The sequence below is a fragment of the Coregonus lavaretus genome (genome assembly GCF_964263955.1).
Source record: "Coregonus lavaretus genome assembly, chromosome: 4".
Lineage (NCBI taxonomy): Eukaryota > Metazoa > Chordata > Actinopteri > Salmoniformes > Salmonidae > Coregonus > Coregonus lavaretus.
Window position 1 is genome coordinate 26,872,210 of NC_139991.1, and position 23,627 is coordinate 26,895,836.

General features: G+C 43.0%; 1 protein-coding gene across 2 annotated transcripts in view; it reads left to right on the forward strand.

The window, feature by feature from the left end:
* The first annotated feature begins 769 nt into the window (after positions 1–769).
* The window catches only part of fer (fer (fps/fes related) tyrosine kinase), a 46,838-nt gene continuing 23,980 nt past the window's right edge, over positions 770–23,627 (forward strand). For both annotated transcript variants that reach the window (XM_084158952.1, XM_084158953.1), the window contains exons 1-9: positions 770–871; positions 5,791–6,096; positions 6,667–6,840; positions 7,047–7,146; positions 7,398–7,581; positions 12,678–12,815; positions 14,645–14,764; positions 15,004–15,126; positions 20,648–20,837. In XM_084158952.1, the coding sequence (XP_084015078.1) occupies positions 5,887–6,096; positions 6,667–6,840; positions 7,047–7,146; positions 7,398–7,581; positions 12,678–12,815; positions 14,645–14,764; positions 15,004–15,126; positions 20,648–20,837 (1,239 nt within the window). In that variant the 5' untranslated portion in view covers positions 770–871; positions 5,791–5,886. The remainder of the gene's footprint in view (positions 872–5,790; positions 6,097–6,666; positions 6,841–7,046; positions 7,147–7,397; positions 7,582–12,677; positions 12,816–14,644; positions 14,765–15,003; positions 15,127–20,647; positions 20,838–23,627) is intronic.

The following is a 23,627-nucleotide window of genomic DNA, read 5'->3' on the forward strand; positions in this document are numbered from 1 at the left end:
CATGGTGGTGGCTACATCATTTTATGGGTATGCTTGTCATCGGCAAGGAATAGGGAGTTTTTAGGATAAAAACAAACAGAATAGCACAGGCAAAATCCTAGAGGAAAACCTGGTTCAGTCTGCTTTCCAACAGACACTGAGAGACAAATAACAGGACAATAACCTAAAACACAAGGTCAGATATACACTGGAGTTGCTTACCAAGACAACATTTAATGTTCCTAAGCGGCCTAGTTACATTTTTGACTTAAATCGGCTGGAAAATCTATGGCAAGACTTTAAATGGCTGTTTAGCAATGATCAACAACCAATTTGACAAAGCTTGAAGAATGTTACAATCCAAATATTGTACAATCCAGGTGTGCAAAGCTCTTAGAGACTTACCCAGAAACACTCTCAGCTGTAATCGCTGCCAAAGCTGATTCTAACATGTATTGACTCAGGGGTGTGAATACTTATGTAAATGAGATATTCCTGTATTTCATTTTCAATAAATGTGCTAACATTTCTAAAAACATGTTTTCACTTTGTCATTATGGGGTATTATGTATAGATGGGTGAGACAAACATATATTTAATCAATTTTGAATTCAGGCTGTAACACAGCTAAATGTGGAATAAGTCAAGGGGTATGAATACTTTCTGAAGGCACTGTATATCAGGATCAGAGCTGTGTAATTTAACCATTTCTCTTTCTTTCTAAAACACAATATTTTACACACACGTCATAATCCTATGGTACCAGTACAGAGCTCGAGCGGAAACCCCTCCCGAATCCCAACTCAGGCAGCGGAGCAAAGGAAAAGAAGAATACCAAGGAATCAGGAAACACTGAGAAATAGTAGAAGAGAAAAGAAACTATCATTGTAAAGTGAGTGCAATCTGTCATCGATTGTATCAACTGTCTATTTGAATGGGATCGACATGTAGATTTGATATTTGCTAGAGAACGAACACTTTCGAGGAATGGTTTAGGATTTTTTTCCTAAAGAAAAAAACGTCCAGCCAGGCACCCGACATTATTAGCAGGAATAGCTAACTTTACCTAGCGGGTTAGCTAGCAAGCTAATAAAAACACGGATAACTTAATTAGCCATGCTATTATTATAGCGACCTTTATAATATGTAGCTGTTTATCACCCGTAAAATAGTCACTGTGGGTAATGTTAACTAGCACGCTAACGCAAAGATAGTTTGCTAGTTAGCAAGCTAGCTTGCCAATGTGAATCAGATTATGTTCAGATTTAGCTAGTTAGCCTACTCTTGCTAGCAAACTAACTAACGTACTGGACTGTGCTTGGTAAGAAGAGGCACCGCCACACTGTAAGGAGCGTTGGAAAATGTGTTGTTCTAGCTACTAGCTAATGCCTTAACTGCATAATATTAACAAAAACTTTCCTCGCGATGGGAAACATGTAACGTTAGGCAGCCCTTGCTGTGTTAAATAGCCATTTTAGGTGAAACAGTTCAAATAATGTCAGCTTTCAAATAGTAATCATGATTGTTATTGTTTTGCAGAAATTGTTCTGACATGACAACTTGTTGGCATTATAACCAGTATTATTGGGTAAACGTGCAATACTGCTGTGAAGTACTGTACTATGAATTGCCACAAAATGGGCGGATGGAACGGATGCAGTTACAGCAAACCTTATCACAGCCAACTCGTCCAAGAGGACTTGACAAAACCTTTTGTCACACTCAGCCAGCTGTGTCCAATATTCTCTCCCGTCATAGATAGCTAACAGATTACATTTGGCCGACGAATAGCCTAACTACAGTGTTTGCATACACTTACCACCTACATTAAGCTACATACATAGGTTAGAAATGTAAGTCCAGAAAATAATATATCATCATCAGTTGTTTAATGTCAGGACACTGTTTATGTCTGTCAGCCTTGTGGTCCATGACCTTTTCATGCCACAACAGTGAGAAGAATGAGGAGGACATTCCTTTACTAGACTGCTCACTCAGATGGGGTATTCAAGTAGCAGTGCCCCCACATACCCTGTTCTGTAGCACACTGCAAATCCTTGTTGAGCTTAGCTAACTCCCACTGATGATCTCCTCCAGCAGCCCACCACCACCCACCCTAATTGTGTTATTGCTGGTGAGAGAGGATTGTAGAAGACATTTCACTGTCATACTCCTGTGTAGAAGTTCAACCACACTGTTTGACTAGTCATTTGTTGCACACATTAGGTAGGAAAGGAACCCAAATGTGACTAAAAAAACAACATCATGGCCCATTTGACACCCATTTACTGTAACTCTGTTACAGGCTGCATTAAATCATCCAAATAGTCTGGGCATTGCACCTTGCTCGTCCCTCATTTAGGTTCTAGCGTTGTCATAAAACTCTGTCAATAGAAACCTTATTAGCTCTTGGTGAAGCTTGGACTGAAAGAGCCTACATCTTTTACTACAAAGAGTAATTTGAAATTGAGAGCTGTTCATCGTTATCATTGACTTATTGTTTGACAAGTTTTTCCACATCTGTGGGCTTATGAAATGTGCTGGCTTTGGCTGAATTTATTTTTTGTACCCAAGGTTTGTTGTTGTCACGATACACTGTCAGGTCAAAGTGATCTGTCGCGTAAGTGACGCAACAAACTCCCTCTTCTTGTACTTTCACTAGATGGCCAGTCAGAGGCTATTTTTTTTATTGTGGATGACTCAGTATGTTATGCAAGCCTGTGAGCTTAATTTTCAATGTTGTCTTCGTAGACCCTAAAGGCTAAGTATTGAGACGTGCCTGCCTGATGATGGAGGAACCTCTTCCATGTGAAATGTTTGAGGGTCCACCATCCAACAACCATTTTGTGTCAGGGAAAAAGGTGAAGGTGTAACACTGTTTACAGCTTCCTGTTCCTGAAGCTCCAATTCTCTGCAGCTGCAAGTCAGCAGCTTTGCTCTCTCTTGCGTTAGGCTAATGATACTGTGTAGCATGGAGAAAAAAGGCTTGAAAGGTGTTGAATGTCCACTAACAACACAGACCTATTCTATGGTCTTTGTGTATCAGGATGTCAGATGCTGAAATGTATTCTTGCAGTCAACTCCATTGTTTTTGTAAGTTTGTGGTAGTGATGGGAATTGCCAGGGACATCACGATACAATATTATCACAATACTTGGGTGCCGATATGATATGTTTTGCGATTCTATATTTATCATGATTCTTTATGTAGGCTTTTGCGATTAGATTCTGAGATTTTATTCGATTTGATGTTCCAAACGTATTGCTCACTATATGTCTGCTGCAGAGGAACAAGAGAGCCATTAGAAAAACGAGTTTTGGAAGATAAAAGTACTCAAAACATGTTGGCACACCATTTTAAAACATAAAAAAATAATATGGCTATAGGATGAGAAATACCAGAGTTTTGGCGCAGGTACAACTGAATAGTGCTAGCTAACGTTAACTACCTAGTTATTTTATTATTTTTACATATCGAAACTTGGAGGCACAGTATCAATATAAAATCGGCAAAATGTATATTGCGATACTGTACTGTATCGATTTCTTACCCCATCCCTAGTTGGTGTTTTCCAATACCACTTTTGTCTCCCTATAAGTCAGACACTGACATTTTGTGGCTTTAGTTTAGTGGGATAAATCAGTCTGGTCATTGTTAGGCCTATAGTTTGCTAAAATTCACATTGAAACATACAAAACAATCCAGTATTGTGTTTTTGTCATATAGCCCACGATGTTTGAGAATAGGTAGCTGCGGCCCCCCTAAGCGTTCTCTTGTTGGTATTGTAGGCTACTTGTCCCATGGCTTGATTCTTAGGCCGGCCTACATCAATTGCATAATAACCACTTTGTGGTTTCCTTTCATCCTTTTTCTCAGGATGCTTGCTGGTGGCTTTTACATTTGGTAGGTCACTGATGACTTGAACATGCACTGTTGACTAATGTGTTACTGAAGATGCTCCCTTGATCATATCTGAGTAAAGGTAGGTGTTCTAGAAAATGTTATTTGTTGAGGAAAACGTGTGGTGTTGCCTGTGGCTATAGGTAAGTGTTCAAAGCCACCAGTAAAGGGAATGTTAACTGTTCACAGTAATGTAAGGGGCAGGCGATAGCCAGGATATCAAGTTTCACAAAAATGCATGGCTATTAGGCCTAGGCTAATACAAAAGCTTTTCTAGAATGGCGAAGTCCCTGTTAAGCTAGTTCACTTTTAGTAGCGTAGTGTATGTCAGTTTATGGGGTTTCCTCCAATGATAACAGGCCTATGTTATCATTTTGAGGTTAGGTTCATGCTTTTGTTTTCTGCTATTGAAGATTTGCTTCTGATCCAGCTTCTGTAATGGCATTTTAAGCTTGTTTTGAAATAAATCAGAGACAGTAGCTATAAACTGTATAGTTTCAGTACTCACACTGTAGAGTGGAGTCATGTACCTCAGCCTTGTTGACAGCCTGTGACTTGTGGGTGGTAAAATTACGCCTTTTGAATTCCTTTCAGGCAGTGCTCACATCATCTTGCCAAGAATGTGCAACAAGCCTGAATATTTTACTGTGACCCGTGTCCACAAACCTGACACTCCGTCCACTTGATTTTGCATGGACAGCCTAAATACAATTCACATGATCTTCTGTACCATTATAATTTTGAGTGCATGACTTTGTGAGAATTCAAGACTAAAAAGGTTTCCTGAATGTGGAGGACGTTTTGTGTTTGCTTAGTAGCCTCTTGTTGCGCTTGTCCTAGTATTCATTCTATGACCCATTTATGACCCAAGTTAGACAAGCCTGCTTGACGAATAACACGGTTTCAAATGAGGCGGTTCTTGTTAAGGTTATACTTCTCTGAATTTCAGCCACTCCATTCTCATAAGGGAGATTGCATAGTTTTCAAATATTAGATCAAGGCACACTATTTGAAGACGTTCCCTTCCAATTAGTCTACAGTGGGTGGCATGTTTGATCTGACTGGGACACACGCAACAACGTTCCCAATAGAAAATCACATTTTTCTAGCCTCTGGGGTGCTTGGTACATATTTGACAAGTTGTGTTTGCCGAACTTTCTAACTTCCAAAACTGTTATTTCAAGATATGTTCTTGGTACTTTATTTATTAGCACTCCCTTGTGAGACATAACTCCCTTTAAAATTATTTTGTGTGAGACAATGGAGCAGAACAGAAGACATCTGACATGGAGATAATGCGCGTTTCCCCCCTGAGGTATAAACGGATTAAATATCTTGTAGAGTGATTATACATGTCTCTGTGCTGTCTGTCTGTGTATAATCTGCCCTATCTATAAAGGTTGACCCTTCTATCTCATGTTCGAGATAGACTAGCCTACATCCTGTTGTTGTAGCTACAGTATATCAGACAATGGTTTCTGGCCTCCCTATCGACTTTGTTTAAATGTCTCAGTGTGGTATAAATAGTTAGGCTACCTGAGAGCAGAGATGAGAGATGGTGTGATGCGGCTAGGGCTAGGCTATGTGTTGCATCTCTTGTTACATTTTTGTTTTGGGCTGTTCACTGTTCTCACACCCACTTCCTGACCTAAGCTGGTCGCCCTCCCCTCCCCATTCATGGGTCTTTATTTCAGAGAACTCTGCCTCTTGCATAATAAGGTTGTTGCAGTCTATAAAGGGTTTGGAGAATCAAAGGAGTACCTTTTATTTAGGCTATGTCATAGAAAACCTTCCAGCAACTGTGTGCTGTACTTTGTAGAAAAATAGGTTTCACGCATGTACTATAGTTTCTGTATGTGCCAAAATCAATTATTAGTTTTCTGTCCCTCTCTCAATCCTCCTCCTCCCAGGAAAGATGCAGACCTGAGGGTGATTCCCCATCCTCCCGGCCCGGCGAAGTGAGACTAAACAGCGTGCCTTGAGGAAGACTGAAGGGAAGAGGGACGATGGGGTTCGGACGGGACCTGCGGAACTCCCACGACGGGCTGTTGAAGCTGCAGGACTGGGAGCTGAAGCTGCTGGAGACGGTGAAGCGCTTCATGACGCTACGGGTGAAGAGCGACAAGGAGTACGCCTCACTTCTCCTCAACATCAGCCAGCAGGTGGACAAGCACGACAACTCCTCCCAGATGGACTACATCAGCAACGTCTCCAAGGTATAGGCCTATACAAACATATCAATACACAGTACAGACAGATTAAATACAAACCCAACAGTGAACACAGACTACAGCAACCTAAGGTGAGATAGGAGATGATCAGATGGTGGTTTGTTGACCCCCAAAGCAGTAATTATATGCTATATTATTACAGACACAACACACACCAGTGAACATGTAGATTAATTTAAGACCATGTCTCCCTTTTTATCTGATGTTTTTACCTGTGGGGCTCCCACACATGAATGTGGGTTGTTTTTGTGCTGTTGAGCAGGATGTTGGAAGGGAAGTGTGGAACTGGGTTGGTTATAGTGGGATATCAGTCACAGGGTTGTGTAGAACGTTTTCTACAGGACTCCAAGGCGTTAAATGCGTTTGCTTAGAAGAAGAAAAGACTAGCACAATACATCATGCCTAAAAAGTTCCAGTTGATTTTCCTATATACTGAAATCAGGCGTGACATCTCAATCTCCTATATCTCTCTCTCTCTTCCACTCTCTCCTTCTCTCTCATCTATCATTCTCTCTTCTTCCACCTCCCTCTCGTCTTCCACCTCCATCTCTCCAGTCTTGGGCCCACATGGTCCAGCAGACAGAACAGCTGAGTAAGATTATGAAGTGTCACGCAGAGGAGCTGAACTCGGGCCCTCTGCACAGACTCACTATGATGATCAAAGACAAGCAGCAGGTCAAGAAGAGCTACCAGAGCATCCACACACAGATCGAGTCCGAAATGAACAAGGTACTGTATACACTCACCTCACACACACACACACATTTACTGTTTCTTCATACACTATCCTTCCTGTGCATTGACTTTATTTACGGTTATGGGGCGTTTGTTGACAGGGTCTTTCACATTTGTGGTCAGAGTGTAAATGAGGTGAACTTTACTTATGTCAAAGATGCTAATGTTGCTTTTGTTTTTTCCGATATGATCTCTTCTAGGTGACAAAAAGCGACCTAGAAAAGTTGAAAGGCACCTATAGACAATTAACAAAGGATGCTCACAGTGCCAAAGAAAAATACAGAGAAGCAATGGTGAAAGGTAAACATTTCTACTGAACATTGACAGAAAACTCAAGTTTAATATGTTTTAGTAGGACAGTTTTCCTTAGAATAAATGTATGAAGTCTTAGTAGAAACCATCTGAAGTGCATCAATACCTACCACACCTAACCTTTGGAGGCAGATCGTATGACTGACATGTCTTGGGAGGCGAATGATGAGGCACACCCAAATTAAACCTCCATACAAACCAGCAGCACAGCACTTTTTCCTTCTTGGTTTGATTTTCAGGCAAGGAGCCGGAGAAGGCGAGGGAGCGCTACGACAAGACCACCATGAAGCTCCACAACCTCCACAACCAGTACGTGCTGGCGGTGCGGAGCGCCCAGCTCCACCAGGAGCACTACCACGACACCACGCTGCCCCTCCTCCTCGACTCCCTGCAGAAGATGCAGGAGGAGATGATCAGTGCACTGTGAGTGTGTCCAGCTGAGATTCAGAAGGGATTACAACATATGCATAATATCTAATGGCTTTGAGAAGATGCTGGAAGTAGATCAACAAAAAAATAACAGGCTGCATACTGCGATGTATGCTCCAAGTGTGTTTGTTATTTTAGGTTACTTTATGTTAGGTTACTTTATGTTTCAATTCTTTATGATATGTTACTTTAAGTCATGTTACTTTGTTACGTCTTTACCAGTGATGTAGTGTGGAAAAATAAGGTGGGTTTACAACGCTGTTCGCAGTGAGTAAAGTACCCTATACTTCCACTACACCACTGGTCCCGACTCTGAGGTTAAGAACTGATGAAGGTCTACGGGCTGAAATGCTGTTGGTAAACACACTTGGGTGCATATGTCACTGTGCAGTGTTCCTTTTCTGCAATGTCCAACCTAGATGTCTAGAAGCACACTGCAGATTACCATATCTGTGACACCCTAACATGTCAGGCAATTTAAACATTCTTCAGAATTACATAAATCCAGAATTATTTTAGTATAGCGAGTTAAGAGTTATTGTTGTCATGTGGGACTAGATCCCAGATGAGGCTTAATCCCATAATTTCATAGCTGTCATGGGATTACTAGGAGGCAGAGGCATCCTCTTTTTTCAGAATGTCCTGTTTAAAGGAAAATTATACCCCAAAACTATCTTTTGGTATTTGTTTAATTAGTCCATTATTGATATAGTCCCAAAATGTTTTGCATGTCAGCAATCCACAAGGGGGAAGTTAGAAGTAGTTGCTTTAAAGTAAAACCAGTGTTGTGTTCGAGACCACCTAAAGTGAGACCGATTCAAGACCAAGACTGGAGCAAATCGAGTCCAAGTCAAGACCAAGATCGGAGAGGGGATGAGACCGAGACCAGAAAAATGCGAGTCCAATTAAAGACCATGATTGTAATTTTGTCAAATCACCACCATAATAAGAGTTCAAAATGTCCAGTATTTCTGTGTTCATATTTCAGAAAAACAAATGGATTCTTTAGACATTCAGAATAGTGAAAGAATGCATGCTGAGGGCAAATAGAGCCACTCTACAAATTATTACTAACCCAAACACAGTGGGGAACAATGGGCCTTCTACGCCTTCAGTGAAGGGCTAAGGATTTGTAAAATAATGATTGTAATAATAATGATATTATTATTTTCAATGATGTCCTGATTTCATCTCTTCAGATTTTGTTGGAAAGGAAAGGGGAAAAAATTATCCAATCAGGATTTTTCTTTGCTGGTCTCTGGGGAGATAAATCTAGCTAGCTAAGTCAGCCATTAGCTAGGCCATCAGACGCTAGATAAAGGCATCTGCCATTCAACTGTATTAGGGCAACGTTTTGGAGTGACAATGGAATCAACCAATCACATTTTGATTTAATGGGTGGGACCGTTTTTACAAAAACGTATTGGAACTTCTGCCTTCTTGTATGAAAATGTATGCACTCACTAACTGTAAGTCGCTCTGGATAAGAGTGTCTGCTAAATGACTAAAATGTAAATGTTGAAGGCCAACAGGTCATTGTGCAATAGCGAGCAGTAGTTTCCCCACGGTCTAGCTAGCTAGCATTTGTTGTCGTCTAGTTTGCAGCAGGTGTTGTTGTTAATTTGTTAGCTTCTCCCTTTTCAAGACTAACTTTCAAGAAGTTAACTTTCAAATGATCATGATCTATTGAGTGGAACTGTGTTTTTTATTGCAGCACGCTTGCTGTTGTTAGCCATCTCTTTGAAAATAACTTATGTGCGTGAAACATTGTTGCATTTAAAGTAGAACTGACAGCATTTTAGCGACCATGAAATCTTATTAAAATCTGTTCATATACACCCTCAGGAAGAATGACAAAAATATAAGAATCTGACACGCGGTCACTTAGATATGGTTCTTTTCACATTTTCATAAATTCTTCAAATGTTTGGGAGTTAGGTATACTAAGGCATTTGTGAAAATTCTATAGTAATATAGAGCGGGAAAGTGGCCGTGCATTTGGACAATTAATAGACACTGCAGTTAATAAAATCGAATAAAAACATTGTCTTGTCCAGGACCGGAGTCTATACAGACTGCTGTGCTATAGCCAATCAGAGCTACAGTAGGCCTTCATACAAACAAGCCATTTGCCACACGGGCCTGCCATCATTCACTTTGAACTGGACTGTGTGTTTACAGGCAGTTGCATCACCGCGACTTTAGCTCATTAGAACGCATTCGCCAAAAGCCACAAAATACACCTGAATGGATTTCTACATTTGAGAACTTTACAGTCCTATTGATCAAACCACCATGAAAAGGTAGGCTCTCTCTCCCTCAGTTATGCACATCAACAACAACAAGATCAACAACTAATGCTAGCCAGAGCAAGATGAGCAAGATTAGATAAACCCTCTGAAACTTTTTTCAGCTAGTTGGCCGTCAAAATTGCACTGATAAACAATGGGGAATTGTAGCCTCCTCATCCTTCTGCAGCTTGCCTGCCAATGCATGCTTGTCCCAACCAAGCACCCAAGCTAACTGGCTAAAGCTGGCTAGCTTGCTAGCTAGCTACTTCCAGACACAAATGAGAAAACATGTCACTGTGACCATTTTTCTTGCCGTAGCAGAGGTGACTAGGCTGTTTACATGTTATCTAGAGCGTTCTTGACTAACTATTACTTTTTTTGCCTACGTTTACTGACGCTTGTCATATTCAGCGGGTGTTGCGCGTTCGTAAATTCATCAGTTCTGCACTCTGAAGTCGGAGTAGATAGCCAGAGTGAATTTGCGAACGCAAGACATATGCTAACTGGATAACAGTTGTTCAAGTTCTTGCCAGCTAACCAAATCACACCTGCATCTCTAGCTGTGTATAGCCTCCGAAAAATGATATAAAGGGAAAAAGTCAGTCACTCACCCACTCCGCCAATAGCATGACATGACATCCTCCTAGCAGCTAGCTAGCTATCTAGCTAACGTTAGACTCTGTGTTCTTAGCTTGCTACATAAATAGATATGCTAGCCTATTAGCCATGTTGTGACTGACTTGTGATCATTGCCCTTGCTAGTTTGATTGTATTGACATTCCCAGCCTTAGTTACATTCGTCCGTTTTTGTCCAGAATATTGAGTCATTGAAACTGAAACCGTGCATCCCGAATGGAGGCAGCAAACAATGTACCAGGCCAGCTGTGATTTACAACCTGATAGCAATATATTTTGGACTACCAAGAAATGGATTGGCGAATTATTAATCATGCATTGAACTGCATCCATCTATTCTGTCAACAATGCCTTAGTGTACATCATGGAATGTTGAGTCAAATATAACCTATTTTTAAAACCTCTTATAAAGTTGGTTTTGTAGCATAAACTGGGAAATTGATATTTTTGATTGATATTATGATCGTGTGTTTCATATCTGCAAAGTAGTTAAAACGCTGTCAGTTCCCCTTTAAACTTTAGGTCACTGGTTACTTTGTGTGCTAAACGTGAAATGTTTTTTGCAACGGGAAGTAATAGTTGTACATTTCGATTGGGAATTGCTTAATGGTTGTGTTTTTGTGGACCTACTGGCTTATTATGTCAGAGTTTATGGACTGCTTATCCTTTAACATCATGCTGTGTGCGACTGCTGTCTTTCCATCGGCCCTATGCAGTGTTGCCTGGAGAAGTGGGTATAATCTAAGTTTGCCCAAAAGTTCCCAAATGGCCCACCCAGCGAAGGAAAGGCACCCTGTGTGAAAAATCGAGTTTTCCTATAGATTTTTCAGATTTTCACACGTTTAAATAGAAAAAAAGACACATTTGATGGTGTAAGTGCACAACAATGCTTAAACCACATCAACCTGATTGGGTGGGCCTGTCAGGACCTGGCTCCCAAGTGGATGGGCCTCTGTCCACACAGGCCCATCAATGTCTACGCCCCTGATGCAAACAGCGCATGACGACAATTGCGCATCACAAATAGCCTACTAGCCAACACTTCGGACTAAACTTTTTCAATACCTGGTTTGCTTACCTATTGTCAGTGTTGCCAACTTAGCGACTTAGTCGCTATATTTAGCGAGTTTTCAGACCCCTCTAGCGACACATTTTCAAAAAAGTGACTAGCGACAAATCTTGCGACTTTTTCTGGTGTTATTGGAGATTTTTGGAGACTGACGTGAAAGCACGTATCGTTTTTACTCTTCTCAACGAGCAGCAGGTGCTGCCGTGGGCCCCACCCCCCGTCCCAAAGCACTCACAGGCGGCCCAGTCCTCGCGCAGCAGTCCCCCCTCCCAGCTGCAGTCCGAGCAGGAGATGTTCACCCCTCCGCGTCCAGACTGCAAATGAACATCTCCTGCTCTGACTGCAGCTGGGAGGGACTGCTGCGCAAGGACTGGGCCGCCTGTGAGTGCTTTGGGACGGGGGTGGGGCCCACGGCAGCACCCGCTGCTCGTTGAGAAGAGTAAGAACGATACGTGCTTTCACGTCAAAGTCTCCAATAACGCCAGAAAAAGTCGCTAGATTTGTCGCTAGTCGCTAGACAAGACCGAGACACTCAATATGTGGTCTCGAGACCGGTCTCGAGTACTACAACACTGAGTAAAATTGCACCCAAAAACTATCTTTTGGTATTTGTTTACAGCCGGCATCATATGACGCTAAATGCCTCATACCGGCAGTATTTATCTATTTTAAAAGTTCTGTATCTTGAAAACTTGATTGCTGACATGCAAAACATTTTGGGACTACAGTATATCAACAATGGACTAATTAAACAAATAACAAAATAGTTTTTGGATGCAGTTTTACTTTAAGCAACTATTTCTAACATTCCCCCTTGTGGAAGTTAGGCGAATTGCAACAACACTTAGGCTGCATTCTAAACAACTATCCCCCTCCCCTGCATCCCATTTCCCTGCAATACAGTGGAGACTTGCGCTTGAGGCTTTTACTTTCAGTTTGGTCCACCGACTTCAACGAAATAAGAATACGATATTTTTTGTTATTGAAATTATATTTCAAAGCGATTTATACTATAGATTGCTTGTTTTCTCAAACTGAAATTGAGCATATTCTAACCTTGTTTTATGATTTTCCGACTGTTCTGTAATTTCCAGGAAGGGGATTTTGGAGGAATACAGTGAAATCACCAGTCTCTTAACTGATGAAATAGTGAAGGTCCACAAAGAAATCCACACCTCCATCGACCAAATTGACCCTGTGTCAGAGTATGAACACTTCATTGAGGTCTACAGGTAGGTTTGAGTGATTTTGCCTTAAAGAGAGACTGAATCGAAACACCCACTTCTCTGGTTGAAAACGGCATATGTGGCATTGATGACTCAGAAACATTTATTCTAGTGTCAAAATGTACTACAAAGGGTAAATAGAATAATTTTGGTCATAAAGTCAGTCTGTCCAAGACCTGAGATGTGCGAGATGATTAGGATTTATTTTTCACAGAATTAAGGGTACGCCACAGTTTTCCTTGGGTTGGGTATATTTCAAGCCTGCCCACAGCTGGCAGCACCCAAGTAATCATCAATACCCAATCGTAATGCCTATGGTCAATTTGGTTTGACTTTGGATATCTCTATGGTGCTAGTTAAGGACTAACAGTAAATTACACAATGTACAATGAGTGTGCAAAACATTATGAACAACTGCTCTTTCCATGACGTAGACTGACCAGGTGAAAGCTATGATCCCTTATTGATGTCACTTGTTAAATCCACTTTACTCAGTGTAGATGAAGGGGTGGAGACAGGTTAAAGAAGGATTTTTAAGCCTTGAGACAATTGAGACATGGAGTGTGTATGTATGCCATTCAGAGGGTGAATGGGCGAGACAAAATATTTAAGTGACTTTGAATGGGGTATGGTAGTAGGTGCCAGACGCACTGGTTTGTGTGAAGAACTGCAACGCTGCTGGGTTTTTCATGCTCCAAAGTTTCCCTTGTGTATCAAGAATGGTCCACCACCCAAAGGACATCCAGTCAATTTGAGGCTGTTCAGAGAGCAAAAGGGGGGAGGGTGGAACTCAATATTAGGAAGGTATTTTTAATGTTTTTGTACACTCAGTGTACATGGGACAATATTTTAACATTTCAATAGCTCCAGGTTTCAATGAGTTATAAACCTCAAAACAACTTTAAATTGTAGAAATTCATATTGAAAGCATTTAATGAGACAACTAAAAGGTATTCAACATGAAAATATTGTCCCATTTACATTGTGTAATTTATTGGCGGTCCCTAACTAGCCCCACAGATAGGCTATCCAAAGTCAAACCAACTTTGCCACGGTCACACACCGGCCGGCTGAAGCTAATTGGCGAAGGAAGCTACTTCCAGACACAAGACCTGATTAGACTGTTTCAAGTTATCTAGAAGGGTGAGTGACTAATTGTATACTGTTTTGGCAGAGTGAATGTACAAACCCTTCCCGCTTGCGAACACACACATGAGACACCCACATTACATTTTAGTCATTTAGCAGACGCTCTTATCCAGAGCGAATTACAGTTAGTGAGTGCAAAACTATTTTTTCGTACTGCCCCCCCCCCGTGGGAATCGAACCCACAACCCTGCCGTTGCAAATGCCATGCTCTACCAACTGAGCTACACGGGGCCCACATCAAAGCATGCCTCCAAGACCCAAATCTCATTCTAAGTTACATTTCCTAATGAGGAGGCTTGACACAGAGGCTAAATCAGTCAGTTCAGCCCGCCTTTAAAGGAAAATTCCACCCAAAAACTAGTCCATTGTTGATATAATCTCCAAATGTTTTGCATGTCAGCAATCACGTTTTCAAGATATGTAACTTTCAAAACAGATATCTGGCCCATATGATGCATTTAGCATCATATGAAGCTGCTTTTTACATCATACTGGACAGCTTTATGTATTTTGAAAGTTACATATCTTGAAAACTTGATTGCTGACATGCAAAACATTTTGGGACTATATCAACAATGGACTAATAAAACAAATACCAAATGTTTTTTGGTGGAATTTTCCTTTAAGTAACAGTACTTTTGTCCCCATTTCAATGATTTTGGTTAACATGAGATGTCATCTTCCAGGTCTCCAGAAACCAAAGAACCGAATGTAGAATTTGACATTTCACTGTTGGAGGAAACAGAGAATCTTCAAGCAAACGAGATCCTATGGAACAATTTGACTGCAGACAGTTTACAAGCGATGTGAGTAAAACAATGTATGAAGGGAGGAGAGTATTGCCCTCATTGACCTTGTTTCGCTCTGACGTTTTGAAAAGAAGGTGGGAGGAATCAAGGAAGGACTTTTGAGATCCATCCACTGTCTCATCTCAGCTGTAGTACAGCATCTCTGATTGACTGAGGATATAGTGTGTGTATCTGTGTTTGACTGATTATGTCAAAGGTCAGAACAACAATTTAATCCACTGCATTTTCTTCCACAGGCTGAAATCCACATCAGATGAGCTGGTCCTCACTCAGCAGAGCCTACGCAGCAAGGAGGAGCTCATGCAGGACCTGGAGAACAAGATCGAGGAGTCCACCAGAACATGTGAAAAGAAGTCTGAGTACGTTGCTACCTTGTCTGATTAATCAGGCTATAATACACAATTAATTGATATATACAGCCTGAAAATAGGGGGGCCGAATCATGTAAATGGTCCTTACAAGACAGAATGTTGAATAAAATTACACTTGAATTTGAGACAAAATATCCACAGGAAATAGTTTTTCTGACTTTTTTGAGAGCCGGTAGGTTTGCCACTGCCAGCTGAATGCGAGGGAACGTAGCTAGTTCGGTCTTTGGTTCGGTGACTCTCAGCTATTGTTTAAATGTTGTGCAAGTGTTAACGTCACATGCATTTACATTTACATTTACATCATTTAGCAGACGCTCTTATCCAGAGCGACTTACAAATTGGTGCATTCACCCTATAGCCAGTGGGATAACCACTTTACAATTTTTTATTTTATTTTAGGGGGGGGTAGAAGGATTACTTTATCCTATCCCAGGTATTCCTTAAGGAGGTGGGGTTTCAAATGTCTCCGGAAGGTGGTGAGTGACTCCGCTGTCCTGGCGTCGTGAGGGAGCTTGTTCCACCATTGGGGTGCCAGAGCAGCGAACAGTTTTGACTGGGCTGAGCGGGAACTATGCTTCCGCAGAGGAAGGGGAGCCAGCAGGCCAGAGGTGGATGAACGCAATGCCCTCGTTTGGGTGTAGGGACTGATCAGAGCCTGAAGGTACAGAGGTGCCGTTCCCCTCACAGCTCCATAGGCAAGCACCATGGTCTTGTAACAGATGCGAGCTTCAACTGGAAGCCAGTGGAGTGTGCGGAGGAGCGGGGTGACGTGAGAGAACTTGGGAAGGTTGAACACCAGACGGGCTGCGGCATTCTGGATGAGTTTTAGGGGTTTAATGGCACAGGCAGGGAGCCCAGCCAACAGCGAGTTGCAGTAATCCAGACGGGAGATGACAAGTGCCTGGATTAGGACCTGTGCCGCTTCCTGTGTAAGGCAGGGTCGTACTCTCCGAATGTTGTAGAGCATGAACCTGCAGGATCGGGTCACCGCCTTGATGTTAGCGGAGAACGACAGGGTGTTGTCCAGGGTCACGCCAAGGCTCTTCGCACTCTGGTTAGGAGGACACAACGGAGTTGTCAACCGTGATGGCGAGATCATGGAACGGGCAGTCCTTCCCCGGGAGGAAGAGCAGCTCCGTCTTGCCAAGGTTCAGCTTGAGGTGGTGATCCGTCATCCATACTGATATGTCTGCCAGACATGCAGAGATGCGATTCGCCACCTGGTTATCAGAAGGGGGAAAGGAGAAGATTAGTTGTGTATCGTCTGCGTAGCAATGATAGGAGAGGCCATGTGAGGATATGACAGAGCCAAGTGACTTGGTGTATAGGGAGAATATGAGGGGGCCTAGAACTGAGCCCTGGGGGACACCAGTGGTGAGAGCACGTGGTGCGGAGACAGCTTCTCGCCACGCCACTTGGTAGGAGCGACCGGTCAGGTAGGACGCAATCCAGGAGTGAGCCGCGCCGGAGATGCCCAGCTCGGAGAGGGTGGAGAGGAGGATCTGATGGTTCACAGTATCAAAGGCAGCAGACAGGTCTAGAAGGACAAGAGCAGAGGAGAGAGAGTTAGCTTTAGCAGTGCGGAGAGCCTCCGTGACACAGAGAAGAGCAGTCTCAGTTGAATGACCAGTCCTGAAACCTGACTGGTTTGGATCAAGAAGGTCATTCTGAGAGAGATAGCAAGAGAGTTGGCTAAAGACGGCACGCTCAATAGTTTTGGAAATAAAAGAAAGAAGGGATACTGGTCTGTAGTTGTTGACATCAGTGGGATCGAGTGTTGGTTTTTTGAGAAGGGGTGCAACTCTCGCTCTCTTGAAGACGGAAGGGACATAGCCAGCGGTCAAGGATGAGTTGATCAGCGAGGTGAGGTAGGGGAGAAGGTCACCGGAGATGGTCTGGAGAAGAGAGGAGGGGATGGGGTCAAGCGGGCAGGTTGTTGGGCGGCCTGCAGTCACAAGTCGCAAGATTTTATCTGGAGAGAGAGGGGAGAAAGAAGTCAAAGCATAGGGTAGGGCAGTGTAAGCAGGACCAGCAGTGTCATTAGACTTAACAAACGAGGATCGGATGTCGTCAACCTTCTTTTCAAAGTGGTTGACGAAGTCATCCACAGAGAGGGAGGAGGGGGGGGGGAGGAGGATTCAGCAGGGAGGAGAATGTGGCAAAGAGCTTCCTAGGGTTAGAGCCAGATGCTTGGAATTTAGAGTGGTAGAAAGTGGCCTTAGCAGCAGAAACGGATGAAGAAAGTGTAGAGAGGAGGGAGTGAAAAGATGCCAGGTCGTCAGGGAGTTTAGTTTTCTTCCATTTCCGCTCCGCTGCCCGGAGCTCTGTTCTGTGAGCCAGTAGATTGAAAATACATACTGGAAATACAAGCCTACAGAACCATATACAGTGCCTTCAGAAAGTATCCACAACCCTTGACTTTTTCCACATTTTGTCTTATAAAGTTGGATTAAAATGGATTTCATTGTAATTTTTGGTCAACGATCTACACAAAATACTCCCTAGTGTCAGTGGCTTGTAAGGATTTTGCACTCCAGTGTTTCAGACTGAATATACCAATAATTGTTTATTACAGCCTGATTAATCAGACAAGTTTCTACCATAAATGTACTGCTCAATTCTTCTTCCATTCTGAAGATGCAAGCTGCTATGTGAGATTATTTCAGATAGCAGCTACTTGCAAATATATCCTACAGACGAAGAACTATATGTGTAATTAGATTTCATGAATCATTATAAAACGTATGCAAAAGAAGTGTGAAATCAAAAACTAGCAAGTATAATTGAAAGAGGAGAAGTGTGATGACATGATCTTTCAATAATGACACTTGATATGGTACACACAAAAACAATTTGGAGGACAATATCAGATTTTTTCAAAATGCACATATGGTACTTTGTTGCAAGGGTTCAAAGGACATTAAAAGCGGATGAAACGGCTGATATGTTCGATGTTTCCCTTGATCTCATTGCTGTCAGTTGTACACCTCCCATTAGTAATAGCAACTTAGAGACCATTAGCGACTAGCTAGCTAGATTTCATGTTTGGTGTTGTTTCTAAGAAGCACAGTTGGCCATGATCTAACTCCAGGAGCATGAATGATGTGAAGAGTCATTGAGGCGGACAGGGTACAATGGAGAGAGCTGTGTCTGTAGCACAGGGCTCAGCACATATTTCAGGGTCTGCTGGATAATCAGGGCCTGTCCAGTCATCCCCCTGTAAAGTCTCAGCTACAGATTTGATAAAGGATGAGGACTGGTTGTATGGCCTAGGCTAGTTGTTTTCCTGTCTGAAGTTTTTTTGAAAACATAAATTAAGTGATGGTCATTTGATGAGGACCATTTTCAAGTAGTGAGAAGTTGTTTGATGTGAAGAATTGTGCTTATTCACAAGTTCTAGCATCACTTTTAAATGGATCGCAGCTTCCACAGCAATTTGTTGGGTGTTTGACTGAAATGTCTTCACCAATGTTCCCTCTAAGCTGTGCGCGGGCAGGAACTTCACTCAACTTTCTAGAGCAGTGATCACCAACCGGTCGATCGCGATCAACTGGTCGATCTCCAAGGCATTCCTAGTCGATCGGCAAACGTTTCTGTAAAAAACCCAACGATAAAGCCTTGTGTTCCTTTTTTTTTTTTGGGTCTCGGGCTGTTGGCGGTAGGTGCACCTGATTCAGCTGACCTCCGCGCCGTGTAGGCAACTGTTGCCATTTTGAACCATTTAATGTGTCTGACGGTACAAACTCTACCTTCCCGGCGGGCCCGGAGAGCAAGTCAAGTGCACTATAGGCCTACCGCTGGCCAATCGGATGGCTCAGATTACCGTGTCTGCAGTAACGTAGCAGGCATAAAAGAAGGCTACAGCAAAGTTGATACTGTGAGATTTCAAAACATTTAAAACCATGACTAGAGAGAGACTGTCAACGAATACAGCAAAGAGCTACTATTTTTATGAGTGAGTTCATGTTTAAGTTCTTACTCAGCACTGTCAACACTTTGTATTTAACACTTTTATAAGCCATAAAATGCGCATTCTTCCTATTTCCACTCAGCGCTACAACAAGCACTGCAGCAGTAATGAATGAATGAGTAAGAAAATGTATCTATAGGCCTGCGTTGTTGTTAGTATTAGCGGCTTGGGTCTTTTTTGATATCAAGGAATATTTCACTTTCTCTGTTCATTGGAGTAACAACATGGAATTTGTGCATGAGGCAGAAATAATGTGGTGCAACTGGTGTTAAGGCATCATCTGGAAGACTGTGTCCCTTTTTGGTCAGTGTCAGTGGAGGAAAGGGAGAGTGGAGGGAGGTTGAGAGATGAACCCTCAGTCTGCTACGCTCTCCCTCCGCTGAAACTGACCATCAGATGCAGGCACCATCAGAGCTGCAGTAGGCCTATATGCAAATAGACCATTGCCATATATGGATCTGGGCCATTTACTTTGAACTGGACTGTGTTAACAGCATGAGCAGTCGTGAGTAGATGCGATTGTTTTGAGATCAAAGCGAGAGCTGCATGTAGCCGTGTGTGCACATTTTGTTACTATCCTTTGCTAGTTAGTGAGTTATTAGGCCAGTTATATGTAATTTGTAGTCAGTAATAGGGGAGTTATTGCTTCCTACAAGAGCACATTTCTAGATGTCTTTGAAAAGTGAGTCAGGTAAAGAGTGTTGTTTTTTGAGGCAGGCTTGAATAAGCTAAGTAGCCAATAGGCAGAGGGTAGCATAATTTGTCTGGTTCTCTGTAATAATGGTATGGGAATAATAATGCATTTTATTTTGTAAAGTGGTTTCTTGCATCAAACAATATAACATTTTCAGTCACCTTGTCTGAAGGACAAGTGGATAAACAGGTTAAAGTCAAGCCCTGCATGTTTTTTTTTTCCAAACGTCTCATGGAATGTAGGCCTACATTGAACACCACACCTTGGCTGCTACTGTAGGCTGAATGATAGAACCGCTATTTCCATGTTAAAATGTTATGGGACGCATTTTCTCCATTGTTTTTGATGGTAGGCCACTCTTGTAGGCCTACATTATGATCAAATAGCCACAGTAGCCTACTTGGCCACTGTTAAACATGTAACTTAAAGCGGGTACAGCCTCAGTGTTCACAGTAAACGCGCGCTGGAAGTTGCACAGAATTTTCACAACGTTCAAGTTTGCAATCAGTGCCGAAAACAATTGGTCTTCACACCCATTAATCAGAGCACAGATAAAGTTAGGATTTAGCGCTGTTGCCCTGTAGGCTATATATCCCTCTGGAGAAAGCAAACCAAAAAATAATTTGCCACATCCTCGTTCCAAGAGGCAGATTAAGCAGTAATACTGTTTGAATTCAGACGAGCGCCAGTGTGACTCCCCCCCCCCATATCAATACCTATCTTTTCACTCTCACACACGCACTCCCATTTTCTCTCTCCATCTCTCTGCCTCTCTTTGTTTCTCTCTCACACAACACTCATTCTCTCTCTCCCTCTCTCATTCTCCCTCCCCCTCTCCCCATCAGTGCGGTTCTGCTGCTCAGTCAGAAGCAGTCTCTGGAGGAGCTGAGGCAGACTGTCCAGTTGCTGTGCTGCACCGAGGCCAAGCTGGGCGCCCAGAAGGACCTGCTCGACCACAAGATGCAGAAGAACGAGGGCAAGGAGCCGCCCCCCATGGTCAACTACGAGGACGACGCGCGCTCAGTAAACTCCATGGTGCGTCAGTGATGTTGGTTTTTAATTCGGAAGAACTTACTTGTCTAGCCTGGAATCCAAACTGATATGCGATGGTGAACCATGGTGAAACTGAGCATATCAGTGTGGATTCCAGGCTATTACTTGTCACTCAGGCACACCTTTGTAATAAGAAGGAATGCAGCACTTGTCCTGTCTTAGACCGTTTTGTGTCAAGCCAAACTGTCTTCTTTGCCGTGTTATTTAAATGCATTCCCCAGAGAGATGCTGTATATCATTATGAAAGCATCTATTGATTAAATTAAATACACAGGTGTAGACTTTACAGTGAAATGCTTACTCACAAGCCCATTCCCAACAGTTCAGAGTTAAATAGTAAGACAAATATTTGCTAAATAAAAAATAAAATAGTAACACAATAAAAACTAATGCTATAATTGAGGTAATGCAGTATGTACATGTGGGTAGGGGTAAAAGTGACTAGGCAATCAGGATATATAATAAACAGAGTATCAGCAGTGTATGAAAGTGTCTGTGTGTGTGTAGTGTGTGTTGGAGTGTAGTATGTGTGAGTGTGTGCGTAGAGTCTAGTGAGTGTGCATAGAGCCAGTGCAAAACAATTAAGAAAAAAAATAATAAAGGGGGTCAATGTAAATACTCAGGGTAGCCATTTGATTAACTGTTTAGCAGTCTAATGGTTTGGGGGTAGAAGCTGTTAAGAAGCCTTTTGGTCACAGTTTCAGCGCTCCGGTACCGCTTGCCGTGCGGTAGCAGAGAGAACAGCCTATGAGTTGGGTGGCTTGAGTCTTCGACTGTTTTTAGGGCCTTCCTCTGATACCGCCTGGTATAGAGGAGTTCGGCCCCAGTGATGTACTGGACCGTATGCACTACCCTCTGGAGTGCCTTGCGGTCAGCTGCCGAGCAGTTGGCATACCAAGCGGTGATGCAGCCAGTCAAGATGCTCTCAATCGTGCAGCTTTAGAACATTTTGAGGAGCTGAGGGCCCATGCCAAATCTTTTCAGCCTCCTGAGGGGGAACAGGCGTTGTCGTGCCCTCCTCACGACTGTGTTGGTGTGTTTGGACCATGATAGGTCCTTAGTGATGTGGACACCCGACCCGCTCTACTACAGCCCCGTCGATCTGAATGAGTTTGTGTTCGGCCCTCCGTTTCCTGTAGTCCACGATAAGCTCATTTTGTCTTGCCCACGTTGAGGGAGAGGTTGTTGTCCTAGCACCACACTGCCAGGTCTCTGACCTCCTGCCTATAGGCTGTCTCATCGTTGTCGGTGATCAGGCCTACCACCGCGTGTTGTCGGCAAACTTAATGATGTGTTGGAGTCGCGGACACGCAGTCGTGGGTGAAAAGGGAGTACAGAAGGGGACTGAGCACGCACCCCTGAGGGGCCCCTGTGTTGAGGGTCAGAGTGGCGGATGTGTTGTTGCCTTCCCGTCAGGAAGTCCAGGATCCAGATGCAGAGGTGTTCAGTCCCAGGGTCCTTAGCTCAGTGATGAGCTTGGAGGGCACTATGGTGTTGAACACTGAGCTATAGTCAATTCTCACGTATGTGTTCCTTTTGTCCAGGTGGGAAAGGGCAGTGTGGAGTGCAATAGAAATTGCGTCATCTGTGGATCTGTTGGGGCGGGGTTTCTGGGATGATGGCGTTGACGTGAGCCTTGACCACCCTTTCAAAGCATTTCATGGCTACAGATGTGAGTGCTACGGGGTGGCAGTCATTTAGGCAGGTTACCTTTGCGTTCTTAGGCAAAGGGACTATGGTGGTTTGCTTGAAACATGTAGGTATTACATGGAAGTGGTAATACCTACACAGACTGCTACAAAACAGCCCTGTAGCTTAGCATCCGCTTCATCAAACCACTTTTGTATTGAGCACTGGTACTTCCTGTTTGAGTTTTTGCTTGTAAGCAGGAATCCGGAGGATAGATTTATGGTCCGATTTGCCGATTGGAGGGCAGGGGAGAGCTTTCTGTGTGGAGTAAAGGTGATCTATCCCTTAAGTTGCACAGGTGACATGCTGGTAGAAATGAGGTAAAACAGATTTCAGTGTTCCGCATTAAAATCAAATCAAATCAAATCAAATCAAATTTTATTGGTCACATGCGCCGAATACAACAGGTGCAGACATTACAGTGAAATGCTTACTTACAGCCCTTAACCAACAGTGCATTTATTTTAAACAAAAAAGTAAGAATAAAACAACAACAAAAAAGTGTTGAGAAAAAAAGAGCAGAAGTAAAATAAAGTGACAGTAGGGAGGCTATATATACAGTAAAATAAAGTGACAGTAGGGAGGCTATATATACAGGGGGGTACCGTTGCATTGTCAATGTGCGGGGGCACCGGCTAGTTGAGGTAGTTGAGGTAATATGTACATGTGGGTAGAGTTAAAGTGACTATGCATAAATACTTAACAGAGTAGCAGCAGCGTAAAAAGGATGGGGTGGGGGGGCAGTGCAAATAGTCCGGGTAGCCATGATTAGCTGTTCAGGAGTCTTATGGCTTGGGGGTAGAAGCTGTTGAGAAGTCTTTTGGACCTAGACTTGGCACTCCGGTACCGCTTGCCGTGCGGTAGCAGAGAGAACAGTCTATGACTAGGGTGGCTGGAGTCTTTGACAATTTTGAGGGCCTTCCTCTGACACCGCCTGGTATAGAGGTCCTGGATGGCAGGGAGCTTTGCCCCAGTGATGTACTGGGCCGTACGCACTACCCTCTGTAGTGCCTTGCGGTCAGAGGCCAAGCAGTTGCCATACCAGGCGGTGATGCAACCAGTCAGGATGCTCTCGATGGTGCA